Raw genomic sequence first — 17,441 nt, 5'->3', positions numbered from 1 at the left:
ACGGGGTTGAGAAGAATTTTTCAGCTAGCTCCTTGCTGCGGCTTCGTTCTCTTTTGGAGATATCACGATGGAATCAAGTGTGAATGCCAGCAGCCACCGGCATGAGGCTATGGAGTGCTCCAACCCCTTGGAGCTCTGTTTTTCTTGTCCGAAAGGGGACAGAGAAGTGAGCGCCCAAGCGTCAAGGGCACATATACGGAAGCTAGCCTCACTGGGTATGCTGTAGCCGCTTGTGGGAGGGGAGGGGGGTTCCTTGACTCCTTGCTCGTTGGAGACATGCTCTTCGAGTTTGTCGAACGAGACTGAAAATGTCAAAAAGGATTCTGCGCCTGGGTGGAAGCAGACACGCAGAGTGAAGAAAGAAAAACGTCGAAAATGGATGGGCAGGTGACTCCGGTTATACGTAAGAGAAACTTCATGAGTGGCCCAGTGTCCTTGGAAGTGGATATTCTACCCCTGCTTCCCGTCCCCATTTTCTCCGTTTTTGTTTCCCTCGAGTGGGAATTGTGGCTTGCGGTTCGTTTCCATTCACGATCCTAGGCCAAGTCTAGAAGCACGTTTTCCTAGCCAGGAATGACATTCGCACGCAATCGAGCAGACTGAAGAAAAAAAAACTTCACGATGGCGGCTCCATTTTGGAAAAAAGACGATGGGTTGGGGTTGCTTGGCAGGTCAACGCGGCTAAATGACAACCTTTGCGGACAGGCAATGGATGGACTTCTTCCCGCTCGGCACCGGACCGCACCCCTTCCTCTCGGTTTAGGAATAGGTCAACTGAGTCTACGGGATGTCATTCCGTTACGGGGACGGAAGGGCACTTTTGAGGATGGCTGATGGTGGTGATGGTGGGGAATCGCGCGGCTCACTGCTGAGTATCGGAACAGAGAGAAAGACGGTGACAGTGCGCTCCGTCGGTCAAGCAAACCTTTATGAACAGTCATAGTCCAGAGCCTCAAGAGCGCTGACCGCAAGCAATGGGAGAGGCTGAGAGACTGTGAGATGTACCCCGATCGGCCGGTCGGACGGTCGGGTTGACATTCTCGACCCTTTTCCATTGCGGCTTGGTCCGGACTGCAGATCCGGTGGTACGATCGAATAGGGATCTTAGATCGATTTTTGTCTCGGAGCAGAGGTGCAACACGAGGTTTCAACTGCGATGCTGTGGCGGTGATGTATGGTTGACGGTGATGCCGTTGACTGGTTTACGAGATGTGACGAGAAGCTTCGCTGTTTGGGCGCTCAATTCTTCGTCGCTCGTTGCGCCTCAGCATGAACTGCTTACGTTTGTGTTGATTCTGGAAATAGAGTGCAGACTTCTAGGCTGCTTGCCACTTGCTGAACTCGACTTACACCGGCGTTGAATACGTGTTCCACGCCCCAACGCCACTATGCGTGTCAGTTTGAGAACGAGCAGATGGCGCTAATGACTGATGCCATCGTACAATCGCATTGCGATGAGAGAAATAGGCTGGTAGGCCGATTCCCTTGGCACAATCAAGTACTTACCCGTTCATCGGCCACGTCTGCCTGTCGTCGTTGTGGCCGGTTTCTGGATCTCACGATATGTCACCGGCTGGGCACCCGGGGCAGATGCCCCGTGGGCCGTGGAAACCTTCCCCAGAGAGAACCGGAGACCATCAGGTTTTCAGCTTGCTTCTGCCGACAGGTGCATTGTGATGGCCTTATCGACCAAGTCACCTGCAATGTCATCTCGCACGACCGCACTTCATGGAGAGCTCCGGTTCTTGGTAAAGAGGTCGAGGGACCCCGCAGCGCGATTCCTGGGCAACAAGAGAAAATCGTACCACATGGCATTGTGCGACTGCACCTGTGAGGGAGGAGGATGCGGTTTGGTTCTGCTGGTTTCCTCATGCCCTTGGCCAATGGTGCCATTTCCCAGGACTATGCTGGCGGCGGCTACAACCTAGTCGGGTCAGTGCTAAGTTTAAGGTGCCGCCCGATCTGCTCTCTGGCATCAATCTGGGAGATGCTGGCATCATCCTCCCGTCTTGCGTTATTACTGCGATGCGCTGGAAACACCTGGATGGTAAGCGGCTCCATGAGCCGTGACCGGCTCTGTTGCGAACGGTCGCACCAACATGATGCCATCCACACAGTAGCTGGTGTGCTGTAAGCCTGTAACTAGCTGTAACTGCGAACCCCTTTGTCTCCATTGCGTTTGTTTCCTCTTTCTGCTACTGCTGCTACACGTGTCTGGCTTGTGGACGCAGGAATAATTGGCTTCCCCTCCGTTGCATCATCCAGTACGACGCCGTGCCCCTGGCCTTGCGCCATTGTGGACTACCGGACACGACCTCAAGGGTTCGCAAATCGTGATGGCGGCGAGAGGAAGAATGTAAGCTGAGGCTGGCTGTTCCCTGTAGCGGTCAGGTACAGAGTGTACAGTACCACAATTACAAGTACCTGACAAGCTGTCTCTTGTCCAGCTTGTCTTGGCTCTTTGGTGGCTCTCTTCCCAGGTTCCGGCGATGGTGCTCCGGGATGAGATATACGTACCGAGTTTACCTGACCGCCGCGCTACAGGACCGCGATCAGGCGGTGGCATCTCTCTCCTAAGCAGCGCCGCCTGTTGCGGTGGATGGCCCTCAACTCGATGTTGGTTCCTAGGAATAGCATACAAGTTACGGATGCCCTACGTACCTACACGTGGGCCCGCCGGGACCATTTCTCAGTGTCATGGCTCAGGACGTAAGAGAGTGGTTGCGAGTCCTGGAGCCAGGCGCACGGTCAGGCGGCCACCAAGGAACTCGACCCATGCCACGGCAGGCAACGCCATGCCTTGCAAAAGTTGCAACAATGAACCAGCTCGGGCCAGCATCCGTCCTTCTCAGCCAGTCGAAGGGAGCTGGTGGGCTCAGTCACTGGTTGGCGTTGGTCATGTTCGAGAAGTGTCCGTTGGCGCAATGTACAGCTGCGCTTGGAACAAATTGGAGCAGGTACTTCGCGCAATGGACCCATCCGGTGGAGATGGTCCAGGCTCTTTTTTTCACACTTTTTTTTCTTTCTTCCCATCCTTGGTTGATTCACACACCTCTGTGATGGATCCACGTCCACTCCCAGTAACAGTACTGCGTCTCTGTCAGTCACAGTTCCCATGTGGGTGTCTGATGAAGAGCTGATGTACACGATGCCGCGCTGGCTGGGCCGTGTCAAAACGCTGGAGCGGAGCATGTGTCGCCAGGTACCCTTCCAACTCATGACACATAATTACCCTATGAAAAGCTTGACCATCACGAGCTGGCAAGACATAATAACGCGACGGTCCTGCTTCACGTCTTGCGTAATAAGAGGCTGATATTACAAGAGTCTACTACCACCGTGACCTACTTTTCTCCTGATCTTTCCTCGTTGACAACCCCAATTTGACGATAACCTCACGATACCCTTCGTTCGAGAAGCCGAAAAGAACTCTTGTCTTTCTGGAGAACCCCGGCCACTTTTGCCTCCTCCGCACTCCGCATCTCATCTCACCCGAAAAGCCCGCCGTTAAGCGCAACGCTGCAGCTGCATCCATCCCACATTAGCACACTTTTCTTGCGCCCTACCTACTACCCCGGTCGACAAACGACTTACACGAAGGAACGGGAAAACCGAAAGGGGAAATTCACAAGAGAAGGAGTCATCGCAGTCGCAAAAAGTCTGCGTTTGTTCATCTCCCATACCCCTCCACTTTACGATCACGACTTCGATCAACCCGAGATTCCAAAACACTTGGTTTTCTCTTTAAAGTCTTCAACGCCTGTTGCGAACGGGAGAACGAAAAGGGTCGACATCATCATCTGCTCTGCAACACCCCGCACCTCACCACCATCCATCGCTTTGGTCGCTTTTATCCCATCTTTCTTCCTCTCAGCGCGCATAGCGGAAGTAGATCACGTCCACCACCACCGCAACCCAGCCCAAACAAGCTTCGTTCTTGGCTGTTCGACGCCATAAAGAAAGAAAAACCAAAACGGGCAAAGGACAGAACGAGAATCAGACCTTGTGCTCCTACCACCCACATCACCTGGACCTTTGCTTGCAAGGATTCGAGAATAGCAGTAGAAAACAAGTCATCGCGCTCCACACTCTTCTCTTTTCTCACTTTTTTAAGTCTCTGTTCAAGTACAAAGAGAAAAGGGCCCCCGGACACATCTTGGTCTGCCCATCAGACCCATACCATACATCACTCATCAGTCAGTCAGGGAACATCAGCAGACCTGCCGCATTCCGTCCATCAGCTCATCAACGCACTTACACTACACACACCGCCGCTCGCCCTCGGCCTCGCGCCTTACACCCTTACCACCACACGCCCACCCAAAAGAACCTGCGCGCGCCCGCATCTACCTCGCCTATCCTTCGGGATCCGGCGAATCGACTCTTTTTGTCCTTTTTGGGCTTCCAAAAATTTCTGACGGAACCCATTATCCTCTTGGACGAACCTACGCCCTAGAAACGTCACACCACCTCCCTTATTTTGCGGTTCATCCGCCCCCCCTTTAACCCCTGTCCATCTTGTTGGCCCATCTTAGCCAGCCAAGATTTACAAAAGAAGACTTGAGGGCCGCAACCGAACATTTCCAAGATTCAGCAAGCCCTCGAAATCCGGGGAACGCACCACACAACCGCACCCAATCATGCCCCACCGCGTAGCAAACTTCCTGCGGAATTCCACTGAGAACTTCAGTGTTTCTGCCATTGCAAACCTCAAGACTAAGACCAAGCAAAATCAGCAACATCATCAACCCCGTCACAACAACATCCAGGACGAAGGCTTGTTGCGCAGAGTCCCTCTCGACCGCCACTCTTCCTACTCCTCCGATGACGGCGAGCACATCCCTTACCACAACATGTTCGCAGCAGACCCCGCAGACCACCTCAAAGAGAAGAAGCACCACCACCACCGCCTCTCTCTGCCTTTTGGCCGCTCCAACAAGGACTCACACGACAACTCCCACGCAGGCCTCGACCTGAAGATCGAGAGCCCGCCTATCGTTTTCTTCGGAGATGCAGAGTCCTCTACCGGTGCCCTCGTCTCGGGTCAGATGCAACTTGAGGTCAAGGACGAGCAGCTCCAGATCGAGACCTTTGGCGCCAAGCTCAACATCCACGTCCAGCAGAAGCGCCCTTTCACCAACCACTGTGGCGAGTGCACCAACCAGTTCACCGAGCTGAAGCGCTGGACGTTCCTCACGCACCCCACGACGCTTAAGAAGGGCATTCACCAGTTCCCCTTCTCCATCCTCCTCGAGGGCCACCTCCCCGCGTCCATGGACACGCCCATCACCTCCATTGCCTACGAGTTCAAGGCCGAGGCCATCCTCGTCAAGGGCACACCCGGTTCGCAGACGCCCATCAAGTTCGAGCAGAACTTTGACGTCAAGCGCTCCCTCCCTCAACCCGAGTTCCCGCATCACTCTGTCCGCGTTTTCCCTCCCACCAACATCAAGGCCAGCGCCCACTACAACCAGGTGATCCACCCGGCCGGCACTCACAACGTCTCGTTCCGCCTCGACGGCCTCACCAGCGCAAACGCCACCAACAAGACGGTCGAGTTCTGGAAGCTCAAGAAGGTTACGTGGAAGCTCGAGGAGACCATCAAGACCGTGGCCCCCGCCTGCGAGAAGCACGCCCCGGTCCCCGGCAACGCCAACAACAACACCCAGCCTCAGCAGAAGGGCGTGGCCCGCACCGAGACCCGCGTCCTCGGCGAGAAGTACATGCACGACGGCTGGAAGTCCGACTACACCAGCACCGACGGCCACGTCGAGTTCGAGTTCGACTACGGCGTCGTCGCCAGCAAGCACAGCCACGGCCCGCGATACGCCTGCGACATGAAGTCGAGCGACGGCACCGAAGTCTCCCACGCACTCATGATCGAGATGGTTGTCTCCAAGGAATGGGCGCCTGTTGGTAAGCCCCACCTCGCGACGCAGACGGGCACCGGACGCATCTTGAGGATGCACTACCACGTGATGCTCACCGAGTGCCCCGGTCTCGGCGTCAGCTGGGATAACGAGGCGCCGCCCGTTTACCAGGACGTTCCCCCCTCGCCGCCCGCGTACCCCGACGAAGCGGCTCCCGTCGACTACATGAGCCTTGAGCACCTTGACGGCCAAGCGCACAACGGACTGGCACATAGCCGGGAGGGATCCGTTACCGGCGGATCCACCACGTCATGACACCACCACCATTAGAGAAGGAGAGTCATGAAAAATAATTAATCAACACAACACAAAAAAATCACGTACAATAATTCAAGAGACGGGATGAGAAGGAAAACAAAAAGTTATTGGATTTAGGATCTGCTTTTTTTCAACCGCATTATACCCCCTGGTTTCCGAACTAGGCGCTTGTTTTCTTATAGGATTATAACTCTTTTTTGGCGGGAAAGACAGTGTCACAACTCAGTTGGATTTTTAACAGTGAATTTTTGAAGAGATGCATGGTATTGAGTGAAATGACCATGAGGAAGTGTTTTGCATTGCGAGGCGTTTTACGGGGACTTTGAACAGAGCTGATGGAAGAGGCGCATGATCGATGATGCCAAGGTTCCCGTCACATGGCTTCTCAGTAGCTAGCTCAACGACGAAACATACAATTGAAGCAAGAATTAATTATACAAATCACTACAAAATTACTTTGCACTTCCTCTCGATCTTTCAATGTGACTTGTTGGGACTGACTTTAAGAATAACTTAGTTGAACTTCATGCCTTGAGTGCGCTTCAACAGGAAATTGTGCGGCAGTATTACTACTCAGTGAACATAGAGACAACTTCAAACAGAATTTGCCCCTCCGCAACGAAACCACAGACTATGCGACCCACGGTGCGCGGGATGGTAACATGTGAAATCCCTTTCGAGTCACGACCCTTGATAATTGTAGGCTATTGGCAGGTACTTGTCCGATGTGTACACTACCTTGCGGCTCATCCCACGTTTTCTGTCTGCTAGTTTTGTTCTCGCATTGCGTTTACCCGCTGCGGATGCTGCAAGACCTGCTGTAACTGCAAGGTTTTTTGGGACGGGAATGCCCCGAGCTTCCAGCCATTCAGTTGATCTTAGGAAACAATTACTTGACGAAAACTACTAGTTGGGTGCGTTGGGGTGAAAATTGGAGAAATTTTGGGACGGAATTCTGAGATTCAAGAGAGTCTAGAACGCCCGCCGACAAACGGCGAATATCCTTGGCGAGCGGTTGATCTGAGCTTTGGAGTAGTCTAGTGAGTGGTCTTTTCGGGACATTGAGTACCGGTGAGATGAGAGTATCGTGAGTTTGCGGCATACGCTCTATAGAGTTGAGTTGCCGAGTTATTAATGCGTTGCTGTGAGTTTCCTAAACTTGCTCACTTGGACATCACGCATAGGACTACTACGTAGGCAGTTGAAACGGAAAGTAATTCCCTGCTCGGCATGTTTACCCGGAAGCAGCTATGTCACGTCGCTCGAAAGGGCAGCTCGCTTCCGCCCCGTGGTTTGTATGGCGCGATTATAGTCTCGAAATGGATGATTCAACTTCCAAGGTTATCTCACGATAGTGCGGTGTGCGGAGGGGCTCTTAAGCGCCCCCTGGCGGACGGTGGGCGGTGGTCGGTTTGCCGTGCGCAGCATGATGTGTAGCCGGTGTTGGGTGCAGGAGAAGGGGGATGATGTGTAACCGGCGCACCGGGCCGGGTGTGTGGTGGCCAGCCCGCCCACGCGCCTTCGGATGGCAATCCGGTAGGCAGGGGCAGGAGGCGGGCTCAGTGGTGGTTTGGGGCGTTTTCTATGAGTCAAGCCAGACCGAAAGTCATGCGAGAGCCGTGTCAGAGGGACGGTATGCGAACATCGGAGCCGGCCCGTTTTGGGATGGTTCACAGGGCATCTCGCAGGGTGCGAAGATGCGAAAGGAGCCGTGGCAGAGGAGGGGGAGAGCCTGAGAGACCGCGCTCCAGGGCTTTTGCTCGGGATCGGTGACAGCCGGGTTCAAAGGGGGTAGAGGGTGGAGGGGCGTGTTGGAGAGCGCCCCCCGGGGTGGCAGAGGCAAGTTGCGGACGACGGAAGAGGTGGTTTTTCTTACGTGATTGATGGGGACTTGCCGGAGGCGCTCCCGGGAGGCGGGATGACTTGCCCGCAGGCGGCCTGGCTGGATGCTGAGCCTAGGAGGCAACGAGTTTCGGGCAGCTCCAAGGCGAAGAGCAAAAGGGCAGGTCCAAGGCGTGCTCGGCGTGCTTCCATCTAGCCGGCGGCACGAATTTGAACATCGGCGCGTGTGGTGGAGCTCCGAACCTCAGATCATTTCGTTTTGGTTATCAACTTCTCATGAGCAGGTGGCAGGGTTTCTGTCTACTTACTTCCGTGTAAGACGGAAGAGTGGAGGCTCTGTACAGTTTCTTCGTTCATGCATGCTACACAGGCTATCATGCTCGCTTCATATTCCCTGGAAGTTGGAACTGTCTGGGGAGAACGATTTTGCTGAAGAATTTTCTGTCTCATTCACTCTTGAAGTTTGTCATGAAGCGATGCCCACATCGAACCCGCTTGCCCCATCGCTAGCTCCAACACTTTCTGTGAGTTTTTTCTCCAACAGCGGCAGACCCCATTCCCCGATGGATCGCCACTGGGGGTCTCTGAATTTTGGGTTTTTCGTTGGCTTGTTTTGTGTGCGGGACGCCGAAAGAAAGGAGAAATTGCATGCAAACACTCAAAAAGCAGATGCAACGTTGATCCTGGTAGAGAATCGTTACGTCATAAGTCCACTAGCGGGCGAACGACGTACGAGATCGTGAAAATTTGGGTTTTGCTCTGATGTGTGCCACTGCGGGCAAGGGGAGTCAGGAAGCGCTAATTGTCTGGGGCCCTTCTGAAGCGGGGTCTATGAACGTACAGCCGCCAGGAAAGCGTCATCAAAGCAACTGGCCGGCTGGCGCAATGGTAGCGCATCAGACTTCTATCTTCTCTTCTCTCAAGAGTTGCGGTTATCTGGGGGTTGTGGGTTCGAGCCCCACGTTGGTCATCCTTTTGCCATCTTTGCCTTTGATCCTCATCTTTGACAGGGAATGGATCGATTCCTTCTTGTTTTGCAATATTTCATTGGTTTCTCTTTCTTCTGAGGTAGATAAGGTGCTTTTAGTTGAAGATTGTCCTGATTCTTTGTCCCTCCTTAATGAACCCCAACTTGACCAAACCACGAGTGGGAAACAATACTTGCTCGGGTCTTGTGATCGCATGAACCGAAAACTCAAGGGGCAATTAATTTCAATTTGAAGCATTTGAAATTCTTTCAAAGACTTACACGCGGACCGCTGGACATGCCCTCAAGGTCTCAAATACGTGACACAACTGACAAGCGGTGTAAGCCTGGCCGACGTTGTCAGCAACACCCCAGAGCCAAGGGCCCTCTATTGTAAACCGAGACATCACTTATCTTGACCACGGTAAAAGTCATCTTGATATTTGCACTAAAAGCTCACCACATAATCTTACGTCTGTCATGCTGCACGTCTATTATTTCACTGTGCTAGTACCGAAGTGGTTTTCAGCTCAAATCATCTGCAAGTCAGACACCCATTTGATTGGTGGTTGTAGTTTTTCACGACAATATTGCTTACTGTACGTTAGCGCCGCAGCTCGACACACGTTTCCAGGAGGAGTTTGGATCCAAATCAAGACGCGAGACCGTTACGATAATGCATCCATGGCTAAATGTGGCGGAGTTAACTGCAAGTGTTGTGCAGCTGATAATAAAGAAATTAGATGCTGCTTGCGTCTTTAAGTCCGAAAAATAGCATAAAATGAAGGAAGGGAATGTTTGAGTTGCTCCGAGGCGCCTAGTGTCTAAAACCTACAACCAAATTTTAGGAGCCAGAATTGCAGAAAGAAGCCCTTTCAAAATGATAACAAGCACATTGGACGAAGCCCAAGTGATATGGTTTCCTTTGGCCTGTTGCCTAGTCATATTTCTTGTTCGTAGTGTCTGGCCAAAAGTTCCAGACTCGCAGGAGCCTCCGGCCCTACAACCAAAAATACCTTTCATTGGTCATTTGATTGATCTAATCCAGATGGGTTACAAGCAACATGTCAAGAATCAGTAAGTCCCGAGCCATCCTGCTTGAACGTTTACGGGATGATGGAGTCGGACGGGCAATCATGGTGCAACTTCATTGTAAGCTGATACGATACTAGCGAGAAATTCAATATGACGGCATACTCGTTGCCCATCCTTGGAAGCAAGCTTTACGTGGCATCTTCACCACAACTGGCATCGTCCATATTCCAGAAGCGGACTCTTAGTTTCGAACCCCTGATTGACACCTTTGTTCGCACTTTGGTAGGCATGGAGGGCCAAGGGATGGATTTGTGGACGAACCCGGAGTTTCGTACCGCCATCTTTAAGGTTCTCTACAAAGGACTGGCCGGACCTTCGTTGATTGATCTTACCAGATCAGGGGTCAGCAATTTAGCCACCTCTCTTGACGAAATACCCTTTGACCAGCTTGAGCCAAAAGACTTCTACTGCTGGACTCGTGAGACAGTGTCGAGGGCCGTCATGAGAGGCTTCTACGGGAAGTTGAGCCCTTGGGAGAACAGCGGAGTCATGCAGAGTTCCTGGTAACTACATCGCATCCTTTTATCTGTCCCGGTCTCGCCACGCTACAGGCGCGTCTACCATGATTGAAACTAGGCTAATTCTCAACACCCAGGATCTATCACGATGACATGCACAGACTCTTCCCTGGGTTTGCCCCCTCTGTCATCGCGTCCAAAGCATTCAAAGCAAGAACGGAGGTTATTGAAGCCTTGGAAGCGTACATCAAGCGTGAGGAGGATTTTGGCGTCGAAGTTCCTCAATTCACCAAGGACAGATTCGGTGCAGAACGAAAGTTCGGAATGTCGATCCACAACAGCGCCAAGATTGAGATTCTCCTAGCCACCGCTCTCGCCAACATCTCCACGCTCGTCTTCTGGCTTCTTTCGAATATTTACAGCCAGCCAGACCTTTTGGCCAGTATTCGGACCGAGCTTCTCAATGCCGCGGTTACCGAGAAGCGAACTGATCAAGACCATATCGAGATGACACTTCACCTGAGGAAAATCAAAGAGCACTGTCCACTACTCCTGTCTTCTGCGCAAGAGACGGAGCGACACAATATTGTCGATAACATCACACGAACGGTAATGACAGACACGACGATATCGGACGACGGCCGCTCGTACCTCCTCAAGAAAGGGAACAATATCCAGATGCCGCTTAGCGTTCTACATAGTGATAAAAAAGTATGGGGCGACAACCCTGAAAGCTGGCAAGGTGACAGGTTTCTGGATTTGGGTTACAATGCATCATCACCGCCTGGTTTCCTTCCTTTTGGAGGGGGCAAACATGTCTGATACGTGAATTGATTCTCCCTGGTTTGATGATTTACACTGACCGTGCATCTTTGTGAAAGCCCTGGCCGCCACCTTGCAAACGGACTTCTTCTTGGCATTGCTGCGCAAATGATACTCGGTATTGATTTAGAAGGTACTGACGGCGGGCCCGTTAGGGTCCCAAAAGCTCAAGTCCCTTGGGCAACGACTGGCATAGGGAGGCCGAAGCCCGGACCAGACTCAAGAGTCAGAATCAGTAGGCGAGAGGCTTGGAGGCACGTGAAATGGTCTGTGGCATATTGAGATGCAAGACTGGATCAAGCATATGATACGAAACATTCTCTTTTGAAGCCACTTAAACTTGGTCGGTGAAGGAGTTTCGACTCTATGTCCTTAGTTTGGTTCCGGTAGCATCGAGTACCTGCACATAGTACAATGAATTCCTTTGGTGCATTGCCAACTTTCATAAGTAGTCATAAGACGTCTTCGCCAGCCCTTTGTGACATGGAACACTTAGGTAGTGTAATTGAATTGCATCGATCGCGACTTCGTGTATCCAAACCTTGCGGAGCCGTTAGGGTAGTCACAATGGCTGCGTCTCCGCTGTGGATACGCACAACGGCAACTGGGTATGAGCTGGATACCTGCAGAATTTTGCATCAACATCCGATATGGTGTAGTGGCCAACATGATGCCCTCTCATCTTGTGAGAGGTTAGGCATAGCCCCGAGTTCGATTCTCGGTTTCGGAAATTAGCAAGATGTGTCTCAAACGGCTTAACTTTTGTTTTTCGCGGTAGAAACCACTTTATGTCTTATTGTCTATCCATGCCTTTTCTAGATAACTTACACTTAACTTACCCGACTGGATTCACTGAATTACCTGGTCATGTATAAGTCATAGGTGAAAGTATTTGCCGATAACGACTACTACGACCATGCATGCATATTATCTAACACACTTACAAGTCTCGCTATGGTCGCGAAGTATTGAGTCAAAATCAACGGCTTGTTCACTTTGGAGTAAGCACTGTTTAGTGAATAGATCAGAATGCCGCTGGTGGTGTACTGGGCGGTCGGGCATTTGATCTAAACCCCGTGAAGCTGACTCTCCCGCCGCCGAGCGGTGCATACCCCGCGGGATTGACGCATGCATTTCGGGACGGCAGCAATTCGGATCGCGGAATGTCGGCGATTGGAAATCAATAGGCCCCACAATCGATGCCGAGCCCGGGAGTGGGTCTCGGACACTGCGAGAAACAGCTTAGAAATCCTGAATGACTAATGGCCACTCCCCCGGGTTCATGGTGATGCAATCATCCAGTCGTCTCATTCGCACGCCCTGTTACGCCCTACGAGTCCTCCTTTTAAACTCCCGTCTCCTGACCCCCGCACGGCATTGTGTAATTCAACATCAGCCCTGCATTTGACGTGAATATAAGGTACTATTATGAGCACAATCCTACGACGAACTTCAATACTCACATCATCAATCAAAACCAGTCTCAGAACCAACAATATTCCCCGCATCATCCACACTAGACCCCTCGCAACAATGACTACCGGCAACTTCCGCTATCTAGACCCCGCGACTCTGGAGGGCAGCAAGCCCTGGGCAAAGGTCGATACAGACGTAACCTCTTTTAGCCGGCTCGAGCGCCGCCGCTCAGTGGTGAACATCCGCGAGTCGACGGAAGAGTTCGGCACCGACGTCTCCGGCTTCGCCGTGTACAACTCACCCGCTAAGGAGAAGGACTTCATCGACGATGAGGCAGTGCGAAGCGGCTACTATGCCGAAGTGGAGGCACTTCTGAGGGAGAAGTTGCCCGGTGTGAAGAAAGTTGTGATTTTTGACCACACCATCCGGAGGAGGGAGAAGAGCAGCCCTAGACAGCCTGTACAGCAGGTGCATGTCGACCAGACGCCCGGCGCGGCGGAAGCGCGTGTGAGGAGGCATGTTCCGGGAGCTGAGGCGGATGAGCTGGTCAATGGACGGTACCAGATTATCAATGTCTGGAGACCGATCGGACACCCAGCGAGTGACTTCCCGCTTGCGGTGATTGACTGGCGGACTACGGAGCCCAAGGATCTGATCGCTGTGGATCTCTTGTACCCTAGGAGGACGGATACCGATGACGATGATCGGGGCAAGGAGGTGCTTCCGGACCCGGCTTTGGCGCGGTCGACGCAAAATTACGATGTCAAGGGTGAGTGTGTCCCTCACCGTAGTAGAATTCCAAGCACGTTCATTTCGCTAACATCAATGCAGGCGAGACTTTCTCTGTCGCACCAAGCGACAAGCACAAGCTGTATTACGCCAAAGATATGACCCCTGACGAAGCCATGTTCATCAAGTGCTTCGACTCGAGAAGCCAAGGGCGGCCTGGCGGCAAGCCGGGACGGGCCGATTACACGCCTCACACGGCCTTCATTGACCCCAACACCCCCGCAGATGCGAAGGGAAGACAAAGCATAGAGGTTAGATGCTTGGTGTTTTATGAGTAGAGGCCATTTCTTGGAGCACGGACGCCTGTATCGTTGTACTTGGGTCAGGTACCTACGGGCTGTTAAAGAAAGTCAGGAGTAATTAATATGAGCCATGAATACTACATAACAAAGCATTCAGAAGCATTGGACTAGTTAAGCAAGTGAGCTTGTAATGTATCTTGACGGTGAGATTATTTATGGCAATTATCTAGCGAGCGTGGTTGTGTGCATATACTATAAAGTGGACAATGGGTATCTAAGTATGATGCTGGCATATGTACAGCGAACGGCGTAGTTGCAAGAGCAGCAACAAGACGAGGTTTAACACAAGCTCAAGAGCCCGATTAGGTTAATGAGGAGCAAGATTAAGTGGACTGGTAGACGGCAACATAGGCGGTCTCCATCATGCTTCCCCAGCCGCCAATGGTAGAGCCATCCGGGTTTCCGGGCTGTAAGCAGTCAGTCAAACCATCGCCAACAAGCCTTTGTAACGGAATCGACATACCCAGTTACCGCCGACGGCGACATTCAAGATAAAGAACAACGGCGCGCGAGCCAACGTGTTCCAGATACCCTCGCTCCCGATCCTGGCGCCGCTGATCTGATGAAACTGCTGCCCGTCACGGAACCACGTAATCGTCTCCGTCTGCCAGTTGCCAGACCGACGATCAATCTGCAGACGCCAAGTGTGCCATCCCTGATCCGGGATGCCAATGTTACCGCCGATACCGTTGGGCTCGTTACACGCGCCGCCGGGAAGGATATCGCAGTGGACGGTCCCGTACCCCGTCAGCTGCCCGTTGACCGTCTCGAGGATGTCGAGCTCGCCGCAACGAGGCCAGCTGACGCCGTTGCGGATGGCGTCGCCGAGAATCCAAAAGGCGGGCCAGATGCCCTTCTTGTTGGCGATGGCGTTGTCGCCGAAGCGGATCTGGGCCTCGGCGACGGTGAGGCGGCCGGCGGCGGGGGTGAAGACGTAGCGGGACTCGATGCGGCCCGAGGTCCAGGCGCCGTTGCCGTCCTTTTGGGGCACGATTTGGACGGTTCCGCCGCCTGAGATTTGGAGGTTGGAGCGGGAGGTCGTGTATTCCTGGATCTCGTTGTTGACGTGAAGGTTGGTGATGATGTTCCAGTTGCCGCCGTTAATCGGGTCGCCTGAAGCGCCGGGGAAGCTGTCTTGCCAGAGGCGGGTAAGGCCAGAGTAGTTTGGAGAGTCCCAGGCCCGAGTGGCGGCTGGGAGGAGGAGAAGGAGGGTTGAGAGGATGGAGTTTGAGTACATTATTGCGATGATGCAAAGCTCTAGGAGCTAAGGAACCGTGGTTGGTGTTCTGGATGTCTGGTCTTGCAAAGATGGCTTCAAGGAGTGAATAGAGTTTGAAGCAGACTACTTATCCCAAGTGAAACTGAAAGGACTGTGACGAAGAAGGTTTATAAGAGAGAAGAGAGAGAGAGACTGTGGCTATTCGAAAAGGAAAGGCATGTCTCGGGGAGAGGCACAAGATCACGATGGTGGATGTTGTCGTCGGGGGGAAGGGCGCACGAGGAGCGGGTTGAAGGACCATGAGGACAGAACGGGAAGCATTCATCATGGGACTTGCTGTATATATACAATAGGAAAAAGGCCAAGTGTGAGCCTGCAGATGTAACATTGAACTATGCGTGCCGCGTTGGCCAAGGACCAAGGGTTCTCCTCTGCCCAGCCCTTGGAACAAAGAAGAGCCACCTCAGCGGCGGGAGCAACCCGCATGTCGAATCTAGACTTACGTCTTCCAAGTCGTAGTGGTACTGTGCTGTAGTCACCGCCGCCCGGTGGGCTACGGGGAGGAGAGTTGTCCCTTTTTTCTTTCCTGTTTAATGACAAGAGTCCCCGAGTCTCAGAGCTGCGTCCAATCTTCAGCAGAGAACGGAGGTCCCAAGGAGGGTGGATGGTAGTCTGGTTCATATATGCTTACCCCCTGTGCTCTCTCCGTCGTCTAGTGTTGCACAGGGCAAGGCAAATCGGACTTGGGTGGTCCGGTCTAGAATATCAGATGGCACATGTACGTCCCCGCTACTCACCTCGAAGACCGTGCCCCAAGCCCACGAGAATGGGTGCACCACGCGGTGTAGGAGTGATGGACGGAGGAAGCGTGCTCCTCTGAGACATGGTCCGCCGCGGGACACACTTCCACATCCTCGGTGGCTCCAATATCTTGGACGCTGGTGCCCCCTAGCGCTCTGATCACGGCCCGTCCGGTTTGTCAATCGCGGATTCGCGGTTGGCACGGCCAATATTCCGAGATGAGGCGGGCGCATAAGCGGAGCGCAGACACCTGTGGCTGGCTTGACAAACGTGCATAGTACATGTAGTTTGGCAAAAAAGAAAGATTAAGGCTCTTCAAGGGTGACCAATAGAAGTCGAGAAGGACCAACTGAGCCGAAGATGTCCCTGTTTTGAGAAACACCGGGGGAACTGGCATGGCTTTTGGGCCCCCAAGTGTCCCTTCGGGAGAGGCTTCGTTTCATTTTGGACATCTGCCAATCGGCGACGGAAGATGGCAAGGCTTTAAAAGCGCCCCGCGAGCGGAAGAAGGGGGACCACGGGGATGTCGAGGGATCGGTACCAGCGGCGCGGCCCCGAGGCCTGTGGTTGGTTGCGGCTTGAACAGACTGACCCTGGCGACGGCCACGCGGGAAGTGGCGTTCGGCCGCCCTCCCTAGTCCATGGAAGAGGAAAACCCCCAGGAACCCGCAGATGATTCCAAGGTCTGAGCCTGCTTCGCTTCGGCAGACCTTTGCTATTGTCATATTGAGCTCCCTTCTCGTCTACGGTCTTGGGGTCTTGGGAGGTGGACCCCGTTGCCAAGCGGTATATTGTTTTCGTCACGTCCAGTGATTTTGCAGATGGACCCCAAGACTGACGGAGAGACATCAGGCGAGAGATATTGGTGACCTTTGTGTGACGGAGCCTAGCGAGAACATATGGGAATGGCGGTACCTGAACGCCACCGCGCTAGCGGCAGTTGTGCAAACCAGTCTATTAAACTGCAAGATCTAGACACCTGCACTGCGCACATTAGTTGTTGCCCCCCTTTTACTTCTTGTCATGTTTGGCGCAATAAACCAAGTGCTTGGTGTTGGAAAAGGTGACGTTGCAGGCTCCGAAAGACTGCACGAGGTAGCAAATGTGGACAGCTGCGCTTTTGACAGGCTCAGTGTCTTAGCCAGTCGCTCTCCTCTTGGGAAAAGGGGGAAGATGGGGTTCTTGTGGGTATAACCCGTTCTGCACCTGCCATTACTTGTGTCCAAACAAGGCCAGTTTCAGGGAACCCTTCAATCAGCCAGCCCAAAGAGTTCTCTTCTGACTGGCCATTCGTCCAAGTTGGGGAATTAGAAGGGCATGTGAAAAACGCTCGATGGCACCTTGCCAACATGGCTTTAGTGCGGGTGAGGCGCCTAAGCCAATGCGAATAACTCCCTAGGTTGGTAGCGATTCGGAGTCTGATTGGTTGGGGTCAAAAGTGCAAGGGGGACCGTGATCCTGAAGGGGAAATCTCTTTTGGTGTGGTGGAAGTGTGTGGATGAGTGGATTGGACTGGACGCGTGCGTGGCATCAACATAGGGT

General features: G+C 53.0%; 7 protein-coding genes across 7 annotated transcripts; 4 read left to right on the top strand and 3 right to left on the bottom strand.

Moving 5' to 3' along the window:
* Nucleotides 1-2,748: 2,748 nt before the first annotated feature.
* Nucleotides 2,749-3,219, bottom strand: CPAR01_13535 (uncharacterized protein; the record flags this gene model as incomplete). Its single annotated transcript, XM_060497788.1, has 1 exon — nt 2,749-3,219. One exon carries the CDS (start codon nt 3,217-3,219, stop codon nt 2,749-2,751), a length of 471 nt encoding a protein of 156 aa, XP_060343256.1.
* Nucleotides 3,220-4,640: 1,421 nt separating this feature from the next.
* Nucleotides 4,641-6,185, top strand: CPAR01_13534 (LMBR1 domain-containing protein; the record flags this gene model as incomplete). Its single annotated transcript, XM_060497787.1, has 1 exon — nt 4,641-6,185. The coding sequence occupies one exon, from the start codon at nt 4,641-4,643 to the stop codon at nt 6,183-6,185; it is 1,545 nt and encodes a 514-aa protein (XP_060343255.1).
* Nucleotides 6,186-8,385: 2,200 nt separating this feature from the next.
* Nucleotides 8,386-8,773, top strand: CPAR01_13533 (uncharacterized protein; the record flags this gene model as incomplete). Its single annotated transcript, XM_060497786.1, has 2 exons — nt 8,386-8,437; nt 8,481-8,773. The coding sequence occupies 2 exons, from the start codon at nt 8,386-8,388 to the stop codon at nt 8,771-8,773; spliced, it is 345 nt and encodes a 114-aa protein (XP_060343254.1).
* Nucleotides 8,774-10,045: 1,272 nt separating this feature from the next.
* CPAR01_13532 (prostacyclin synthase) lies at nt 10,046-11,372 on the top strand (the record flags this gene model as incomplete). Its single annotated transcript, XM_060497785.1, has 3 exons — nt 10,046-10,074; nt 10,170-10,595; nt 10,688-11,372. The coding sequence occupies 3 exons, from the start codon at nt 10,046-10,048 to the stop codon at nt 11,370-11,372; spliced, it is 1,140 nt and encodes a 379-aa protein (XP_060343253.1).
* Nucleotides 11,373-12,800: 1,428 nt separating this feature from the next.
* Nucleotides 12,801-13,855, top strand: CPAR01_13531 (methyltransferase; the record flags this gene model as incomplete). The annotated part of the gene is made up of 2 exons (XM_060497784.1): nt 12,801-13,557; nt 13,620-13,855. 2 exons carry the CDS (start codon nt 12,801-12,803, stop codon nt 13,853-13,855), a joined length of 993 nt encoding a protein of 330 aa, XP_060343252.1.
* Nucleotides 13,856-14,202: 347 nt separating this feature from the next.
* CPAR01_13530 (glycosyl hydrolase family 16) lies at nt 14,203-15,116 on the bottom strand (the record flags this gene model as incomplete). Its single annotated transcript, XM_060497783.1, has 2 exons — nt 14,203-14,286; nt 14,343-15,116. 2 exons carry the CDS (start codon nt 15,114-15,116, stop codon nt 14,203-14,205), a joined length of 858 nt encoding a protein of 285 aa, XP_060343251.1.
* Nucleotides 15,117-16,204: 1,088 nt separating this feature from the next.
* On the bottom strand, nt 16,205-16,624 carry CPAR01_13529 (uncharacterized protein; the record flags this gene model as incomplete). The annotated part of the gene is made up of 1 exon (XM_060497782.1): nt 16,205-16,624. The coding sequence occupies one exon, from the start codon at nt 16,622-16,624 to the stop codon at nt 16,205-16,207; it is 420 nt and encodes a 139-aa protein (XP_060343250.1).
* Nucleotides 16,625-17,441: the final 817 nt, after the last annotated feature.

The sequence above is a fragment of the Colletotrichum paranaense genome (genome assembly GCF_030867605.1).
Source record: "Colletotrichum paranaense strain IMI 384185 chromosome Unknown Scaffold_13.1, whole genome shotgun sequence".
Lineage (NCBI taxonomy): Eukaryota > Fungi > Ascomycota > Sordariomycetes > Glomerellales > Glomerellaceae > Colletotrichum > Colletotrichum paranaense.
Note: the sequence above shows the minus strand (reverse complement) of the source record. Positions and strands in the feature narration are given on the sequence as shown.